At 46.3% G+C, this 16,397-nt stretch overlaps 2 protein-coding genes, 1 long non-coding RNA gene and 3 other non-coding genes across 10 annotated transcripts; 1 reads left to right on the plus strand and 5 right to left on the minus strand.

Annotated features, from left to right (window-relative positions):
* Positions 1-139: 139 nt before the first annotated feature.
* ssh2b (slingshot protein phosphatase 2b) lies at positions 140-11,362 on the minus strand. Of its 4 annotated transcripts, none has more exons than XM_077504753.1 (15): positions 11,039-11,362; positions 9,941-9,984; positions 8,903-9,015; positions 7,756-7,820; positions 7,344-7,462; positions 7,208-7,273; positions 7,078-7,143; positions 6,818-7,012; positions 6,663-6,756; positions 5,535-5,663; positions 4,877-4,923; positions 4,671-4,817; positions 4,400-4,600; positions 2,720-3,446; positions 140-1,735 (listed from the first exon to the last, which is right to left on the minus strand). In XM_077504753.1, exons 1-15 carry the CDS (start codon positions 11,099-11,101, stop codon positions 878-880), a joined length of 2,934 nt encoding a protein of 977 aa, XP_077360879.1. In that variant the 5' UTR covers positions 11,102-11,362; the 3' UTR covers positions 140-877. The 4 variants fall into 4 exon arrangements, with proteins under 4 accessions (XP_077360879.1, XP_077360881.1, XP_077360878.1 ...); XM_077504755.1 differs by lacking the exon at positions 11,039-11,362 and adding an exon at positions 10,846-10,916; XM_077504752.1 differs by lacking the exon at positions 11,039-11,362 and adding an exon at positions 10,159-10,278.
* nsrp1 (nuclear speckle splicing regulatory protein 1) lies at positions 11,017-14,402 on the plus strand. 2 transcript variants are annotated; one of them, XM_077504756.1, is made up of 8 exons: positions 11,019-11,165; positions 12,031-12,072; positions 12,502-12,592; positions 12,680-12,736; positions 12,798-12,926; positions 13,010-13,217; positions 13,327-13,429; positions 13,493-14,402. In XM_077504756.1, the coding sequence occupies exons 2-8, from the start codon at positions 12,053-12,055 to the stop codon at positions 14,277-14,279; spliced, it is 1,395 nt and encodes a 464-aa protein (XP_077360882.1). In that variant the 5' UTR covers positions 11,019-11,165; positions 12,031-12,052; the 3' UTR covers positions 14,280-14,402. The 2 variants fall into 2 exon arrangements, with proteins under 2 accessions (XP_077360883.1, XP_077360882.1); XM_077504757.1 differs by lacking the exon at positions 12,031-12,072 and having other exon boundaries at positions 11,017-11,165.
* Positions 14,403-14,854: 452 nt separating this feature from the next.
* Positions 14,855-16,265, minus strand: LOC144006564 (uncharacterized). Its single transcript, XR_013279880.1, has 6 exons — positions 16,042-16,265; positions 15,873-15,931; positions 15,618-15,686; positions 15,383-15,432; positions 15,202-15,248; positions 14,855-15,007 (listed from the first exon to the last, which is right to left on the minus strand). It is a non-coding gene; the product is annotated as an uncharacterized LOC144006564 (long non-coding RNA).
* LOC144006878 (small nucleolar RNA SNORD65) lies at positions 15,085-15,158 on the minus strand. The gene has a single exon (XR_013279967.1). It is a non-coding gene; the product is annotated as a small nucleolar RNA SNORD65 (small nucleolar RNA).
* Positions 15,504-15,576, minus strand: LOC144006877 (small nucleolar RNA SNORD65). Its single transcript, XR_013279966.1, has one exon. It is a non-coding gene; the product is annotated as a small nucleolar RNA SNORD65 (small nucleolar RNA).
* LOC144006876 (small nucleolar RNA SNORD49) lies at positions 15,763-15,835 on the minus strand. Its single transcript, XR_013279965.1, has one exon. It is a non-coding gene; the product is annotated as a small nucleolar RNA SNORD49 (small nucleolar RNA).
* Positions 16,266-16,397: the final 132 nt, after the last annotated feature.

The raw sequence follows: 16,397 nt of genomic DNA on the forward strand, positions 1-16,397 counted from the left end.
CACTTTGCCATGTTCACTGCAAACACAGAAAATAATGTGATACGCTGAGAAATCACTTAGTGAATGGCAACGCAAGAAGGCTGCTGGTGATTTTTTTTTTTTTTTTTTTTTTTTTAAGCATTGCACTCAATCCAGATAATTTGTCATTTTCAGTTCATTTAATGTTCACAGTAGAAGGACATGATATAAAAGAACATTTAGACTGATAGCTTTAAATAAAAAAAAAAAAAAAGGATCACATACACACGGCTAAATGCTTCCTACTGTCACATGACTCAGCAAGTAGCAAGCTCATGGACCACATCAAACAAAAAGATTAAAGTGCATGTATGACAGAACACTCAGAAGCTTCACTTTCCACACACACACACACACACACACACACACACACATGTATAAAAAACAAACAAAAAAACATTGTGCTTCCCAATCTCACAAATTGAAGGTATTAAAAAATGTAAAAAGACTTAAAAGGTCACATGACATCCCAGTGCACTGAGCATGTGCACACACGCACACGTATTGAGTGGCATTAGCACTTAATGAGGGAGGCGGAACATTTCGGGTGTGCAGCTCGTGCTTCTGAGGTACGACGTCATCAAAAGTCGATTCGGGGAAAAAACAAACAAAAAAACAACAATAACAACTGAACAAACAAGTTGCTCCTGATTGGCCTGACACATGACCTGACTTTGATTGGCAAGCAGAACAACAGCTGAAGGGTCAGAGCCATTCCAGCAAACATCAGCTGCAATCTGAAAACATCAAGTAGAAGAAGAAGAGGAGGGAATGTGTCGTCATTTCACCTTCAAACGTCCTCAAAGGTCACGTCGCTTAAGGCAAGAGGCACTGCTGTTGTATCGCCAGACGCGCACGTCTACATGGTGTGGTAGAGCGCGCTGCTTTTCTTGAGGCGCCTGACAGGGTGACTTCTTCCGTACTGCTGCCTGGAGGTGACGAGCGGTTGAGCGGGCGAGGAGAACGACAAGCGTCGGGGGATCTCCGCAGCGCCGGTCGTCGAGCGGGGGGTGTCGTGGACGCGCTGCTTTTTGGGGTCGTCGGCCCCCGCGTTGACCGGCGGCTCGGCGGAGGAGGCCGACGGCGCGGCGTCCGAGTCGGCGCGGGTCAGCTCCCACTCGGTGAGGTCGTCGGCGAGCAGCTCCAAGCAGCCCAACTTGGCTAACGAGGCCGAGCGCTTCATCAGCGAGGGCGGCGTCAGGCCGGCCCGGCGGAGGCGGGCCTCCGCCTCACGCGCGCGCCTCTGTGCGCCGCCCCGCTTGCGATGGGTCCTGGCCACGCCCACGCTCACCTGCTGCAGGAAGGCGCCCAGCTGGCGCAGCGTCTCCCACGTCTCCTTCAGGATGACGCCGCCCCAGCCCGCCGGTCCCGATGCGGCGTCCAGACGGAGGAAGTCGCCGGCGGTGGCTGTGATTGGCTGCGTGGAAGGGCGGCGCTGAGAGAAGGAGGGGCTTCCTGAGTGTGATGGCGGGGACGAGGGCGGCGATGGGCTACGGCATTCCCGCTTCATCCGACGCTCCAGCTGCCGAGTGACGCGACGCACCGAACCTCGCGTCCAATCCCTGTCGAGAGCAGGCCCCTCCTCCTCGCCGTTCTTCACTTCCTGTTTTGCATTCGGACAACAATTGTCCGCTTCCTGCTCGGACTTCCTCATTTCTTGGCTTGCATGCTCCGATTGGCCGAGCTCGGACGAATCCGACTGCACGGGGGCCACCGTCTGCGCCAAAGGAAAAACAAGATTTGAGTCTAACTGTAAATATATTTCTCTAAATATAGCTTTCCCAGAATGCTTTGTGTGGCGCGATGCATTTCACTCATGTGTGTACTAGGGATGTAACGCTACCCAAACGTCGCGATACCGTCTTATCACGATATGAACCCCACGATACAATAGTTATCACGATATTGTGGGAAGAATGACGATACAGTGTTCCCTTTGTTTTCCGCTGGGGTTAGTTTCCAAAAAATAACCGCAATAAAAGACATCCGTCAAGTGGTTAGCGTTATGTTTTATATTATGTTTTAAGGCTCTAAAAGCCCTCAACACACAATTTATATACTTTTCTTACATTTCTCTCTTGTTTAAACATTCTCAATGTTTAAACCTTCATAAATTTATTAAATAGGTACATTACTAAAAAAAAAATATGCATGTAAAATTGCACTAAAAAATATCCACGATACAGCGAGGATGCAAAATTGTTATAGCGAGACTATTATAAAAAGTTACGATATTGTACAAAAAAAAAGGAGCTTATACGAAAAAAAAAAATAAAAAAAAACAACAAAAAAAAATATTATGCTTTTGTACATAACAGCAATCAATGCACATAAACAAAATACAATCTCTAATATTTAGGCACTTTCTTACTAATGCACATTGAGTTCCATAATGACTGTTCACAAGCATATTACGTTCCCCTTCATCTGATGATCAGCGTGGATTTTAAACATAGAAGGGCCAAAACATCACTTCTGAAAATTAAACTACACTGAAAAACTAGCCACCAGAGGGTGCTAAAAATGCAACAAATGGAAATCAACCTGACTTTGGGTGATAGTTTATTGTGATAGTTTTAGTTTTGCAATATCACGATATTGCAGTTATCGTTGCATCCCTAGTGTGTACCACATTTTAGTTTGATTTATCTTGCACTACGTATTTTTAATTTTTTTTTTAAATGGTGACGTTAAGTCTCACCTTTTTTTTGCTCTCCTCGCCAGTGAGGCCATCAGCAGGAGGCGGGGATTGTCGCGGCGCGCCGCCGCCGTCTTGCGCCATCCCTTTGAACTTCTCCCTGGCACTGAAGAAGTTGATGTGGTCGCTGTTCCCAAACACGGCACCGGGGGACATGAGGGTATCTCCGCCGGCGGAAATGTCCGCAACCCAGCGATCAGACTTACGGACGGGCGACGGCGGAGCGGAGCAGCCGATCTCCGCTTCAGGGGCCGAGCTGGGCGGGGGCGACGGCGGCAGGTGGTGAAGGGTGGCGGGCGGGTGCGGCTGCCCCAGCGAGACACTCTGCACCACCGTCACGGCGTCCGCGCGGGGGAGCTCGGGCATCACGGCGGCGGCCGTCGGCAGTGGCGTGGCGGAGGGATGCCGCGCCTCCTCCATGGGGTTACGTTGACTGTTTGAGAACGACGGGGAAAGAGCGTCAGGTGGCGCCGCCACCACGCTGTTGCACGGCGGCGAGCTGAGCGGACGAGACGGGATGTCGGCCCGGCGGGCGCCGCGCGCCGCTTGGATGGGCCCCGGCGACTCGAGCAGCTCTTTGACGGAGGGTCCAGAAGGGGTGGCGGCCTGGTCGCGGGGGTCCGAGAGGCCCAGATTCTGCGGTTGGGGGTACGCTTTGGACAAAGGCTCATGGTGCTCGGACAGGTCGCTGTCGGAGTGAGAACGCCAAAGCTTGTTGTGCCGCTGTTTGCTGCGGGACAACAGGATGTTTTTTAGCGACACTTTATAATAAAGTGGAAGTTAATCCAAAAAAAAAAAATAAAATGACAAAAATGTTTTTGCAGCTTCTGGTTAATATTGTGTTAGTAGAATATTAGTTAGGCAGCAAAATCCAGCAGCTGTATCAATATCAGGAGGCGGCCATTTTGCCACTTGCTGTCAGCTTCAGAAAACAGGCGAGTTGTGAATGGTCCTTGCCTGAGCACTGAGCAACTGTGATGTCGTCTTCAGTCGACACTAACAGCAAGTGGCAAAATGGCCGCCCCCTGAGATGGATAAAAACATCTGGATTTTGCTTCAGGACCCATATTGCACAAATGTAATACCAATCAAAATGCCATGTTAGACTAGTGAGGTCACATATAATATATTGTCAAGAAATGTTTAAGTTTGATTTCCCCTTTAAAACTCATTTGCTCCCAAAACATATAAATATGTTCTAAGTGTCCCAAAGACGTATTTATATGTTTGTTTTTAATGCTAGAGCATAGACTTTGATGCAGCTTCTCTACTGCAGAGAACGGTTGAAGCAATGGTAGTTATGACAAAAAACGTCCAGCATGTGGCAGCAGAGTATAAGAGCTCAACCAGGGCCTTGTTGCAACAAGCTCTTTTCCCCAGTCTTTTGAACAGGTTTGTGAATAATGATGAAACTTAGCTATATTCTAATGCTAATTGCTGCAAAACGGAAACAGATACAAATATACTTTTTTTTTTCCTGATGAAAGAAGAGACTGTAATCTTTCTTTTGGTAGGTAATATGTTTTTATAGCAATAGAACACAATATTTTGTGGGCCTTTCAAAATTAGTCAAAATCCAGTAAAACAACCGGGATCGAAGAGGGTTGCTTCAGTGAAAATGGTTGCGAGTAAATAAGTTAAGTGCCAATTAACACAGGCGGCAAACGGTCCGACGCGACTCACCTGGCCAGCAGGATGCCCTGGTACTCCTCCAGCTGCCTCATGAAGGACGGGTTGGGTTTGGTGACGGCTCGGCGCTCCTTGACGTAATCGAAGGCCTTCCTCAGGTCCCAGCCGTACTCCTTCATGGCGTACGCGATGACCGTGGCCGCCGAGCGGCTGATTCCCATCTTGCAATGCACCAGGCACTTAGAGTCGTTCTTCCTGCGAGCGAGCGCCGGCGTGAGCCGTGGAATTCTTCCCAACGACCCGCAAGCGGGTCACGGAGACTTACTTGGCCCTGGTGATGAACTTGAAGGTGTCGTTCCAGTAGGCCAACAAGTCGGTGGCTTCCTCGTCGTACACGCGGATGTTGTGGTACTCGAAGATGCCCGGGAAGAAGTTGTCGATCTCCCGCGTCACGTTGAGGATGTAGTGGACTCTGCGTGACAGACTCCAGTTAACGTCTGCTCAAAAGTCATCTGTGGATTGAGTCCTCACCCGCTGTTCTGCAACTCCTCTAAATTGGACGCGTTCCACTCGGACCCCTAAAAAAAGCAGAGCAACAGACACTCCACATTAGTCACTCGCCACAAGTTATTAACTCATTTACTCCCAACCATTTTCACTGAAGTGTTTTCCTGGATTTTGACAGATTTTTCAAGGCCCGCGAAATATTGTTCTCTTGCTATAAATATATGAAACCTACCAAAAGAGAGATTAGTCTCTTCTTTTATCAGAAAAAAAAAAAAGTATATTCCTATCTGTTTCCGCTGTGCAGCAATTAGCAATAGAACATAGCTAAGTTTCATCATTATTCACAATTCTGCTTAGAATTGTGGGGAAATCGGCTTGTTTTAACACGGCCTGGTTGATATCTTATACTCTGCTGCCACTCAACCATTTTCTGCAGTAGATAGACTGTAGCCTTCTCTATGCCCTGGCATAAAAAACAACAACAAAAAAACGTATAAATACGTCTTTGGGACACTTAAAACATTTAAAATATGACGTACTTATACGTTTTTGGGAGCTAATGAGTTAATTTCATGATCCTTTCATTGATCGAGCTAGTTTGATGCAGCGCAGTCATACGCTAGCTGAATTCAGCAGGAACGAGTGCTCAAGTTGCCCGGTCGGATTTGCCGGGCGGCCCTACCAAGAAGACGTGCTCAAAGATCTGCGTGGGACTGTCCATCTGGCCCAGAATGACGATCATCTCGTTGTCGATGAACTCCTTGAACTCCCGCAAGTTGCAAGTCATGTGTATTTCCAGCTCCGTGCGGATCTGCGGGAAACACAGGTGAGAAAAAAAAAAAAAAGACATCAATCTTCTGCAAGCTGCCAGCAGACGGCGCTGTAAACCTTCAGTAAAGTTGACCAACATGTCAGAAGGTTTGCAGTTGCAGACGGAGAAGAAGAAAAAAAGTTTGGACAGAGGATACGCTTTGCCAATTGGGAGGGGATAATGCAGGGGTTATTTATTTATTTTTTATTAATATAAATAAATAAATGAAGACATTCTCAGGCTGCAATCATGTCGGACTGCTATGGACTCATTATTATCAATAGGAGTCAAATGATACAGATTGTTTTGGGGGGATTCAACTATTTGGCAGAAAAAAAAAAATCTGATCACAAAATAATTGGCTGATTAATTTGACAAACGGAATAATAGAAAAACTCTTTTTCTGGTTCCTCATTGACATATTTCCAGTAGTAAAAATGTAATATTTGTGCACATTTCTCCACTTGCTGTCAACTAAAGATGACATCACCTGTGCTGAGGAAATCGGTAACAACCGATCACGGCTCACCTGTTTTCTGGGTTTGGTCAGCAAACTGACGATGATTGTTACCTATTTCCTGAGTACGGATGATGTCATCTTCAGTCAACAGCAAGTGGCAAAATTTGTTTTGAAAGTTCACTTCCCCACCTGGGAGACCATGTTTGCATGTGTGTGTTTGTGTGAGTGAGTATACTGAAACAAACCCCCCAAAAAAAACATGTTTTTAAAAGGTATTAACTCTTCATGAAAAATAATGAAGTTATCACAAAATATCTTTTTACTATTGAAAATGGCTCAATGAGTCAAGTATCCCTTTAACAAAAAGATATCAATGAGGAACAAACATTTATTTCAATATATATGTTGACAGTTGCACTCACTCCAATGTTATGCAGAAGATCCCAACAATAACATTTCAAATGGCTGAAATTTGAGCCTTGCTTTTGGAAAATCGTGATTCCCGTTGGCCGACGTGTTGCTATGACGGCGTGACTCACTTCCTTACAGGTGATGTTCTCCAGATCCTTCTGCATCATGATCTCCCTCAAACTGCTTTTGATCTGGCGCTCCGTCATCTCGCGTTCCGTGGGCCTGCCGACGGAGGCACTCGCGTCAGGTCGCGGGACTAACCGGGCAACCGCACGGCACTCACGTGTCGGAGAAGAGCACGGGGGAGTCGGCGCGGTGCGACTGCAGGTCTTGCATGGCGTTCCACTCGTTGATGCGGGCCTGGTCGGACGAGACGCGGCTCTGGTAGTAACTGACCCAGGTGAGGAACAAGCTCCCCGGGAAGTAGTTGTGACAGCGTGCCACCTCACAGGCTTTGTGCAGCGACTGCAGCGCCGACCTGTGAGGAACAGGACGCCGCGCTTACGTTTGGGAGGACCCGCTTGGCGGCGAGGGCGGACTTACCACATGGCCTGCACCGAGACGGGCTTGAACACGTGCACTCTGCCGTCGGTGGACACGCTGAAGCCTCTGTGAGGAAGATGAGACACGGTGATGAAGAGCAAGATGAGGATGATGATGATGATGGCCATACCCGTCTCCGTCCAGATGGATCATGGTGTCGCTCCACAGCGGAAGAACCAATCCCACGGAGCACGAGCTGCGGAGCACAAGTCACGTGGCGAGACGTGCGACACACGACGGCGTGTCGCGCCGCCGACGCCGCTTACCTGTCCACGGGACTGAAGTCCACCCCGAGGACCACACTCTCCTCCGTGTCCTGCCTGCCATTGGTGGACACCACCACCATGTAGCGCGTCAGAGCGTGGGCGCTCTCCAGTCGCACCGCCTGCATTGGGAAGCGCACGGCTGACACCCGACCTCACGTTGTGTGTGTTCTTGTACATAATACATAGTGAGGACCAAAATACGTCTTTAGCCAACAGAATGAGGACATTTTTGTGAAGTGAGGACATTTTGGCCAGTCCTCACTTTGCAAAACCTCTTTTTGAAGGTCAAGACTTGGTTTTAGAGTTTAGGTTTGAATTGGGTTATGGTTGGGGTTAGGGTAAGGGTCTAGGAAATGCATTATGTCCTCACAAAGATATATGTACAAGGATGAGTGTGTGTGCGCGTGCCCACCAGTTTGATGTTGTCCTCAGGTCTGAGGACAGTGAACATGGTCTGCAGATGCTGCTGGATGTCTCCTAGAAGAAACAAATAAACTTCATAGTTGTCCACACCTTGCAAGCCTCTTAAGACTGCATGGCTAATTAGACCAGGGGGGAACATCTGACTTGACATTTTTGGCAATTTTGTGTACATTTTTAGTAATTTTCGGGATTTTTGTCCTTGCGGCTTATACAATGATGCGGCTAATTTATGCATTTTTTCTGACGGCCGCCAGGGGCGCTCGAGCAGAAAAGGTAAGAGTAAAGCCGCAAGGACTTGCAATTCACACCGCGTGCGTTGCGTGTCCGGAAATCTGCTCTCGACAGACCACGAGATCACGTGGGGTTCACGCTGCAGAGTTGGTGCTCATTGCGAACGCAGCGACTGCTTGTTTATGAGCTAGCTTATAAGCAAACGTAGCTTGTAGCAAACGTGTGTGACGTCATGCATGTTGAGATCACGTCTCTGATCAACTGCTGAAAGGATTCTGTCCTCTTTCATCTAAAAACTGCTTCAAACATCAAAGTGTATGTAGGGATGGAAGAATGTTGATTTGTTTGGATTGTATTAGTGTTAATGTTTTATGTTTGGGTTTTTTTGTGTTCTGTAAAGAGCTTTGTGACAGTTCAGGCTGTTTGAAAGCGCTATATAAATAAACTTGAGTTGAGTTGAGTTCACCCGATAACAACAGTGTATAGTCCTATTTGTAAACAACAGCCACGCTTGCCTGTTGTCACATCGATATGCTTTTTGGACATTATTTCTGGGACTTCTACCATGGCTGTTCTCCATGGATAAGTACGTTTTGTGTTTAAATAGTGTCATTTTGTCGTGTTTAATTTATTCTGAGCTCATTTTTTGTCTAAAAATGTCCGACTGATGTTCTGCTATGCAGCTAGCTAGCCCCCTGGGTGCGGCTTATAATCAGGTGCACCTTATAGTCCAGCAATTACGGTACATCTTTTTATTATTATTATTATTATTTTTTTTATTTTTTTTATTTTTTTTTAAGAGATCAACGGGAAGTCACCGAAGAGGCACTAAAGAGCCACATGTAGCTCCAGAGCCACACGTTGCACACCACAGTGCTAAGCAAATAAGAGCACATAGTCTTCACCTGCATGTTTGCTGCGCAGTTGTGAGAAGCGGGATCCGCAAGAGGATGTGGAGCCATTTCCCCGAGGCAAGAAGAGCGCCGCCCCTTTCACGGTCAGGAAACTTTCACTGATGCTGAACACACAACACCAGAATTATCAGGATCATTGTAGGAATTAGGACATTGATGAATCATGACAAAAAAAAAATCCAAGAAGAAAGATTAAAATATGCCGGAAAGCAGAGACCAGCATGTGAACACGCACACACACTTGCCCGCAAGAGACGGCCACAACAGCGGGAGGCATTGCTGGTCTACTGAGTAGGAAAAGACGGGCCGAGACGGGAGGACGAGTTGTCGGGCGTCGCAGGTGCTGAAGGTTCACCTAGACTAGCAGACTTTCTCCAAGGGCGTTCAAGAAAAGTTCATGAGACATCTGCCTGGCAGTGGTCAACTGTCCTTACGTTTTATCTGTCAGCGCTTGACTAAAAGGGGAGGAGCCACGGGTGTCTAGACTCACTTCACATCTCACAGCAACATCTCTGAGGTACTGGTATGTTGAGAGACAACGTTGAGGAGGTTTCTGTGGCAACAAGTCAGCTGACATCCGACACCTGACAACCGGCATGCCGTTTCACAGGACAACAACAACAAGGTTGTGAAATCAAAGCGTGAGGAAGTTCATGGGACACTTGGCCGCCACACTTGTTGATCCGTGCCGGGTTTCACCTTGTTGGACGATTGACGACGCATGTGCTGCTTTTATGGCCAGTAAGATGGGGGGGGGGTCAGTATTGTAACAATATTGTTCATATAGTTGGTTACAGTAAGAAAAGATTTGTTGACAGGAGCCTGCGAGCAGATTGGAACAGGACGAGCGGGATTCCAGAGTGAGCAGAGGACAGCGTGCACATCCGGAACCACATTAACACATGCCCCCGCCTGCCCACACGTTTGTGCTTCTTGTCACTGCTTTGTGCGTGTGCATCACCCCCCAAAAAAAAAGAAAAACTACTTTTGACAGACACAATAAGCTACACTGACACCCCAATGTCTGACCTGCGAGGTTGAGAGCGCCGGTCATCCTCCCCGCTGCCACACTCCTGAAAGGAAAAAAAGGAAAACAATTAGGGCGTTCCATAGTACAAGTTGCTACAAATATACGCTGCAAGTGAAGGGGGTGTGATAGGTGGAGACGCGCTTAGGCAGGTCCACTCACGATTCTAAAGGATAACATTACATTTGTTATACTGTATTTGACTTTAAAGTCATCTCACTTGAAATGTAAAGCAGTAAGCAGAAATTTGTGGTGACTGCAATATTCCAGCCAGTGACGAATGATGTGACATCTCCAAAACAATGACATTGAGGAAATTGATCATCCTACTTCTCTATCAACTTTCTTATCTCAATGGAACTTCTGGTGGGAGGGACTAGTATGGAAACAGAGGAGCAAGTTCCAAATAAAGAAATGAGTTTTACCCTGCAACAGCTCACCTTTATCTCATTATTTCCTATATATTCATATCCCCTTACAATATTTTTCAAATGAAATGACTAAGTGAAGAAACAGAATTTCAAATGATGACAAGGTGCGTGTGTGAGAGCGTTAAGGACGTGCACGTGCCCGAGCATCCGCTCCCCTGCGTTGCACGCACGCGCTCAAGACAAACAGGAAGTGGGAGTCACACGCAAAAAGGTTTTCCGACGCCAAACGAACGTCAACGCGGGGAGGAAACCACAAAACTAGTGACACGTTCGCCCCTTTGTCTTACAAAAGATGACGCAAGTGGAATTAACAGTTGGCATTTTTGATTGAAGACCCGAGGCGATTCCACCGACCGGAAGTGCCTTCAGTTTCCTCCCAAAGGGAGCAAAACACAAGCACGCTGTTAATATTCTGTTCAAATGCTGTTCACCTTTCAACCAAAGGCACACCAAAAGCACACCATCATGTTTACTACCTTCCTATTCGTGCAAAGACGAGTTTATGGTGCTCCTAAGCAGACTGCAAAGCGACGAGCTGCTGTGTTGGCGCATGCGCACGAGTACAAAGGCGAGCCCATTTGTGAAAGTAGGTAGCCGCGAAAATAAAATCCTCCAAACAAACGCGTTGAAGAAGACGCGCACAGAGGCTGATGAGGAAGGTTTACTTACCGACACGCAGGGGCTGGAGGTGGCACTGGGGGTCGGGGAACGCTGCACGGTCACCAGCGCCATTCAGCGAGCCGGACGCCGACACCTGAGCACCGAGATCATAATGGCCGACGGGAGACGGAAGCAGGTGAGCGGCGCTCAGTCGGCGTCTCCCGTCATCGCACCCCTCGCCGCTCCATGGCGGTGGCCGCGCTGGCTGGCAGGCTCGCTCGGGACTCCGGCTGATGGTGGACCTCGTTGGACTGACTGCTCGACGGCTTCTCCCCGCCCGTTGCCTGCTGCCGCTAAGCCGCGCATGCGCTCTAGCAACTAGCCTAACCCCAAAACATAAACTTCCTCATTAAACGTTCGTCATGCAAACGTCCGTCACACTGCACTGATACATTTTAAGACAGTAACTAACCCACACCAAGTGTATAGGGACTAATCACAATATAAGTTCCAAAGCACTGTACATAATGCATTTACATACATACCAAACCAAATTAAAAATGTTCACGTACATCGATATGATACAATGCGTATACTATGCACAGGAAGACAATATTATTCAGACATGGCATGTGTAATTGTGCATTGTGGATGAGTATGGCTCCATCTAGTGGAAAATTATAATAATAATAATAAAAACTACCGTTTCAACAATCGTCATTATCTCCTTGTTGCGTTTATATTAGTCACAAATATCTGGAACGTCATCGTAAAGCCAGGTAAATCACCCGTCCATCAAATTCCTTGAGAAAATTAACTAAAATAAAAAAATATATATATACTCGTTGATAATCATTCGTCATGTGGATTATTCACAGCCGTCGCACTTTCACTACACATTAAGAAACCCGGGTCAGAACTAATTATTGGATGAAAATAGCAAGTTTTATGTTGCTAATTATTTATTTGCTATTACTGGACATACTAAATAAGAATATAACTTTGCTTCTTTTTTTTCTGACAACCTGGCTGAATTACAAATGTGTCGAATCTGCCGCAAGCGTTGAGCACGCGCAAACAAAGATGGCGGTGCCTGCTAAACAGTAAGTACGAGCTAAGAGATGCTAACACACAAATCGACTTTTAGCGGGTAGTTTAGGACTTTAAAAGATTGTTAATGGATGACTTGATTTTATAGCTGTTAGTTACTTTTGTCCGTGGCGAAGCAGGAAATAGTTTACCTACCATGCTAATCCAGCTAACGATGTGCAAAATAGAGACCGCAAAAATGAGCATATATATATATATATATAAATATATATATATATATAAATTTGCTTAATGGGGCTAACGTGTGCTTTTGCTCGTTTCAGCAGAAGTAGAAGCACAGATGTGCTGTCACGTTTCAACAGAGAATTTGTTTCCAAATTGACCGTACCAATGACTTGATTCGTTGTAGTGGATCCCCACTACAACGAATACTACTTTGGACCTTTCGTTCTTCTTGAGGATCCTCTTTTGCACTCACTCAGGTACGGGCTCATCCTGCCTCAGAAGAAAAGTTTGACGAAGCCAACACATCTCCAGAAACTGTCTGTGTTTGGGGATGACTCAGATGATGAGGTGGTACATTCAATCCACCATTGTGTATTTTGAATGAATCACAGCTGGTTTAAAATGAGATCTGAATAATTGCTTGTACTGAGTCAGGCAACTGTTGGCGAGAGTCTGCAAAAAGAAGCAGCCAAGAAGAAGACGATGAGGCAGGTGAGGACAAGACCTGCTCGGTGTTGTCTTACCTTGTGACGTGACTGACATGCGTTTGCAGACTCAGCTGGAGATGAGGAAGGCCCTGGAGGAGGACAGCACCGTTTATGACTACGATGCCGTGTACGATGACATCCAAAAGCAGAGACTGGACAACAGTAAAAAAGTTTTGTCGGGGGCAGAGAGGAAGGTCATGTCGTCACTCAAACCAACCTGTGTGATGTTTTATTTTATACTCCATTGAGTGACTTTTTTTTTTTTTTGCCCTTTCAGCCCAAGTACATTCATCAGCTGATGAAGGCGGTGGACAGCCGCAAGAAGGAGCAAGAGCGGCGGGAGGAGCGAAAGATCCAGAAGGAGCGCGAGGCGGAGGGCAGCCAGTTCGCCGACAAGGAGGCGTACGTCACGTCGGCCTACAAGCGCAAGCTGCAGGAGCAGAAGGAGGAAGAGGAGCGCGAGAGGCGGGAGGCTGCCATCGAAGGTCAGACCCGGCATGTGTACCACTTCCACAAAAAGACAAATATCAAATGGAGTTGACATTTTATCCCCTTGCAGCTAAATGAAGGAAGCATTTCTTTTTATCTCACCAGCTGCTTTGGACGTGAGGAAACAAAAAGATCTGAGCGGGTTCTACAGACATCTTCTCAACCAGACTGTAGGAGAGGAAGCCATCCCAGATCGCTCGGCTAACAAGTATGTTTGCAAACGCACGTTATTCATTATACATATGATTACATTCTCGTGTCTCTTGCACAGAAGCCAAAAGTCGGAAGATGGAAGCTTTCCAGAAACATCTCAAACGAGTCGCGATGTAACGACAAGTCCCGGAAGTGACGGAGAAGATGCGCGTGAGGAGAAGCACGGATTCAGAAATACTTCGTCATCCTCCTCTCAGTCCAAGCGCCATTACAGACGCAGGTCGGCGTCGTCAGGCAGCGACGGAGAGGAGAGAGACGCACGCAGGAAGAAAGAGCGAGAGAAGGATAAGTCACGCGGCGGGAGGAGAGACCGCGATGGAGACGGCCAGAGTCACAGAAGCAGACACCAAGACAGAGCGAGGGAAAGAGACGGTAAGAGGAAGCCGGACAAAGACAAAGAGGAGGACAAAGCAGACAGGAAGGAAACGACAGGAGAAGAGAAAGTTGACAGGGAGGAGACTGGTCAGGTGACGAAGGATGAAAGCAAAGAGAACAGTCAGGCAACAAAGGATGAAGGCGAAGAGAACAGTCAGGCAACAAAGAATGAAGGCGAAGAGAACAGTCAGGCAACAAAGAATGAAGGCGAAGAGAACAGTCAGGCAACAAAGAATGAAGGCGAAGAGAACAGTCAGGCAACAAAGAATGAAGGCGAAGAGAACGGTCAGGCAACAAAGGATGAAGGCGAAGAGAACGGTCAGGCAATCAAGGATGAAGGCCAAACGAAGGTCAACAAGTTTGCCAAACGTTCCAACGAGCAGACACTGAGCTCAGCCAGAGATCGATACCTCGCCCGCCAGATGGCTCGTTCGGCCTCCAAAAGCTACATCGTGCGTGAGGAGGACTGACACAGCGTGTGTGTGTCCCCCCCCCCCCCCCCCCCCCCTTCTCAAATGGCTCCTCCCCCAAAAAGTACAAACCTATTAACATGTGATATAATGTACAATTTGACAATAAAATCATCTACTATATTGTGGCATTCCTGAATCTTGTGAAAGGTCACTTGTTTACATGTCACCAACAAAGTTCTTTATTAAAAAGGGCAAGTCACATTCACCTGTTCTGGGTTTGGTCATGTGACATTGGCTAGCAGAGCCTGCCCAGCGCTGAGACGTCCTTTTCAGTAAACAGCAAAATGACCACGCCCCAAGATGGACAAAAATGCTTTTCTGCTTCATGCTCCACAAATTCAAGTGTCAGTGTTTGCATAATATTCAATGACAATATTCACAAGTATTAAGGTTTTACAGCTTGGGGGCAAAACTGCAGTAAAATCAAGTCAATGGCTTAGTGTGCAATTGGTTAAAACTTTTGTACCAGTTCAAAACTATTGGCACTTAGGTGATAGTTTTTAGTCAGTGTCATGCTAGAGTAGCAATTTCAGAAAATGAATGTGACAAAGTTAACATTTTTTATTCTACACGTTTTTATTCAACTGCGCTCAAACTTAAAAAAAAAAAAAAGAAAACTCCAGAGATTTTCTTCCATCAATTGCAAATGGTCACTGCAGCCACAGACGCCGACCTTGGTAATGGCTACCTTCCAGGTTGGAGGTAAAAAATTGGCCCACTCCAATCTGCAGAAGAAAAAGGTCACAATGACTCAAGAAATCTTGCAATTCACCTGATGTCCTTCCAAGCACATTTCGTTTGTGTTCAGAAAAGCGAGTTTCACCACTGAATATCTGACGGTAATTCCAGCTGTTTTCACTTTAGGTTTCATCACAACACGCCAATTGTCAGTACAAAAACAAACACCTGAGACACTCACCTGGCATCTTGAACTCATCAAGACAACAGTCTGTGGAGCATCAACACCTATAAACAGAATCGCAAATGTGAGTCAAACCCACAAAGAGTCCGAATTTTTGACTAAAATTGTAACTAACATTTCTTCTGACGTTGGTTAACACCTCACATGAATATTTGGCCATATAATTTGATCAACTTACCTTCAGCATTTGAGCAGCGAAGTTGGAGCTGACTTTCAGTCTTCTGGAAACTAAAGAAAACGAAGACAAATTTAAAATCTTAACAGTCGCAAACTCAAATGTGCACAACGCTCAATTCAAAGTTCAGAAAACTGAGGGTCACCACTGAACATCTGCCGGTAATTCCAGCTGTTTCAGTTGCAATTTCATCACAAGTAAAATACATTAGGAATTTTAAAAAAAATGTTGCAATTACCTCTAGGGTCGAGACTGATCGCTCCACATATCACGAGTTCCTGGAACGTTCTCCATCGGGACACGGTACCTGTTGGGCGGTCAATTTAAACATTTTCTCAGACAAAAATCATGGTTGACAGCACGTATAAATTGTTGCAATGGCGACTCAGAACTGTGTGAAAGCTCGTCAGTTGTCGCATCGGACGGCACTTCCTATTCACACGTTTCATCATTGCCACGCTCGTCTCACTTCATTTAGAACAAAAAGAATCACCTCGAAACTTTCGTCGACAACTTAGAACGTAAGGAGATGTTTCACGAGCTGACGCACACCTGAGGGGGAAAAAAAACAAAACAAAAAAAACAAAACAAAAACTTTCATCAACGCATGTCCAGAAGAAACATTGTGGATTACATAGTTGGATATAGGGACAAAAACTCACCATTGAGTCACTCCACGTTTTCCATCGTGAAGACCACGTGGTCAACAAAATGTTGAACATTTAACTCGTTTCACCAACTGCGACGTTAAACTAACATTCAATCGTCAGTAGGATCTGCTAGTTTTTCTTTTCCATCTTATGTTCCATTTTTTCCTTCTTTTGTTCATTTTTGCTGGCGTGTCTAAACACGCGCGGTCCAAGTGGAAAAGAACGAAAATGCGACAACGGCGCTCGTTATATAGCTCGACTCGAGTCGCGTACATATGACGTCACATCCATGTCCGGATGTCGAAGTGAAAAATAATAAAAATAATGATAAAATAAACCAAAAAATTGCTCTAAATAGATTTTAAGAA

Source organism: Festucalex cinctus, chromosome 18 (assembly GCF_051991245.1).
Source record: "Festucalex cinctus isolate MCC-2025b chromosome 18, RoL_Fcin_1.0, whole genome shotgun sequence".
NCBI lineage: Eukaryota > Metazoa > Chordata > Actinopteri > Syngnathiformes > Syngnathidae > Festucalex > Festucalex cinctus.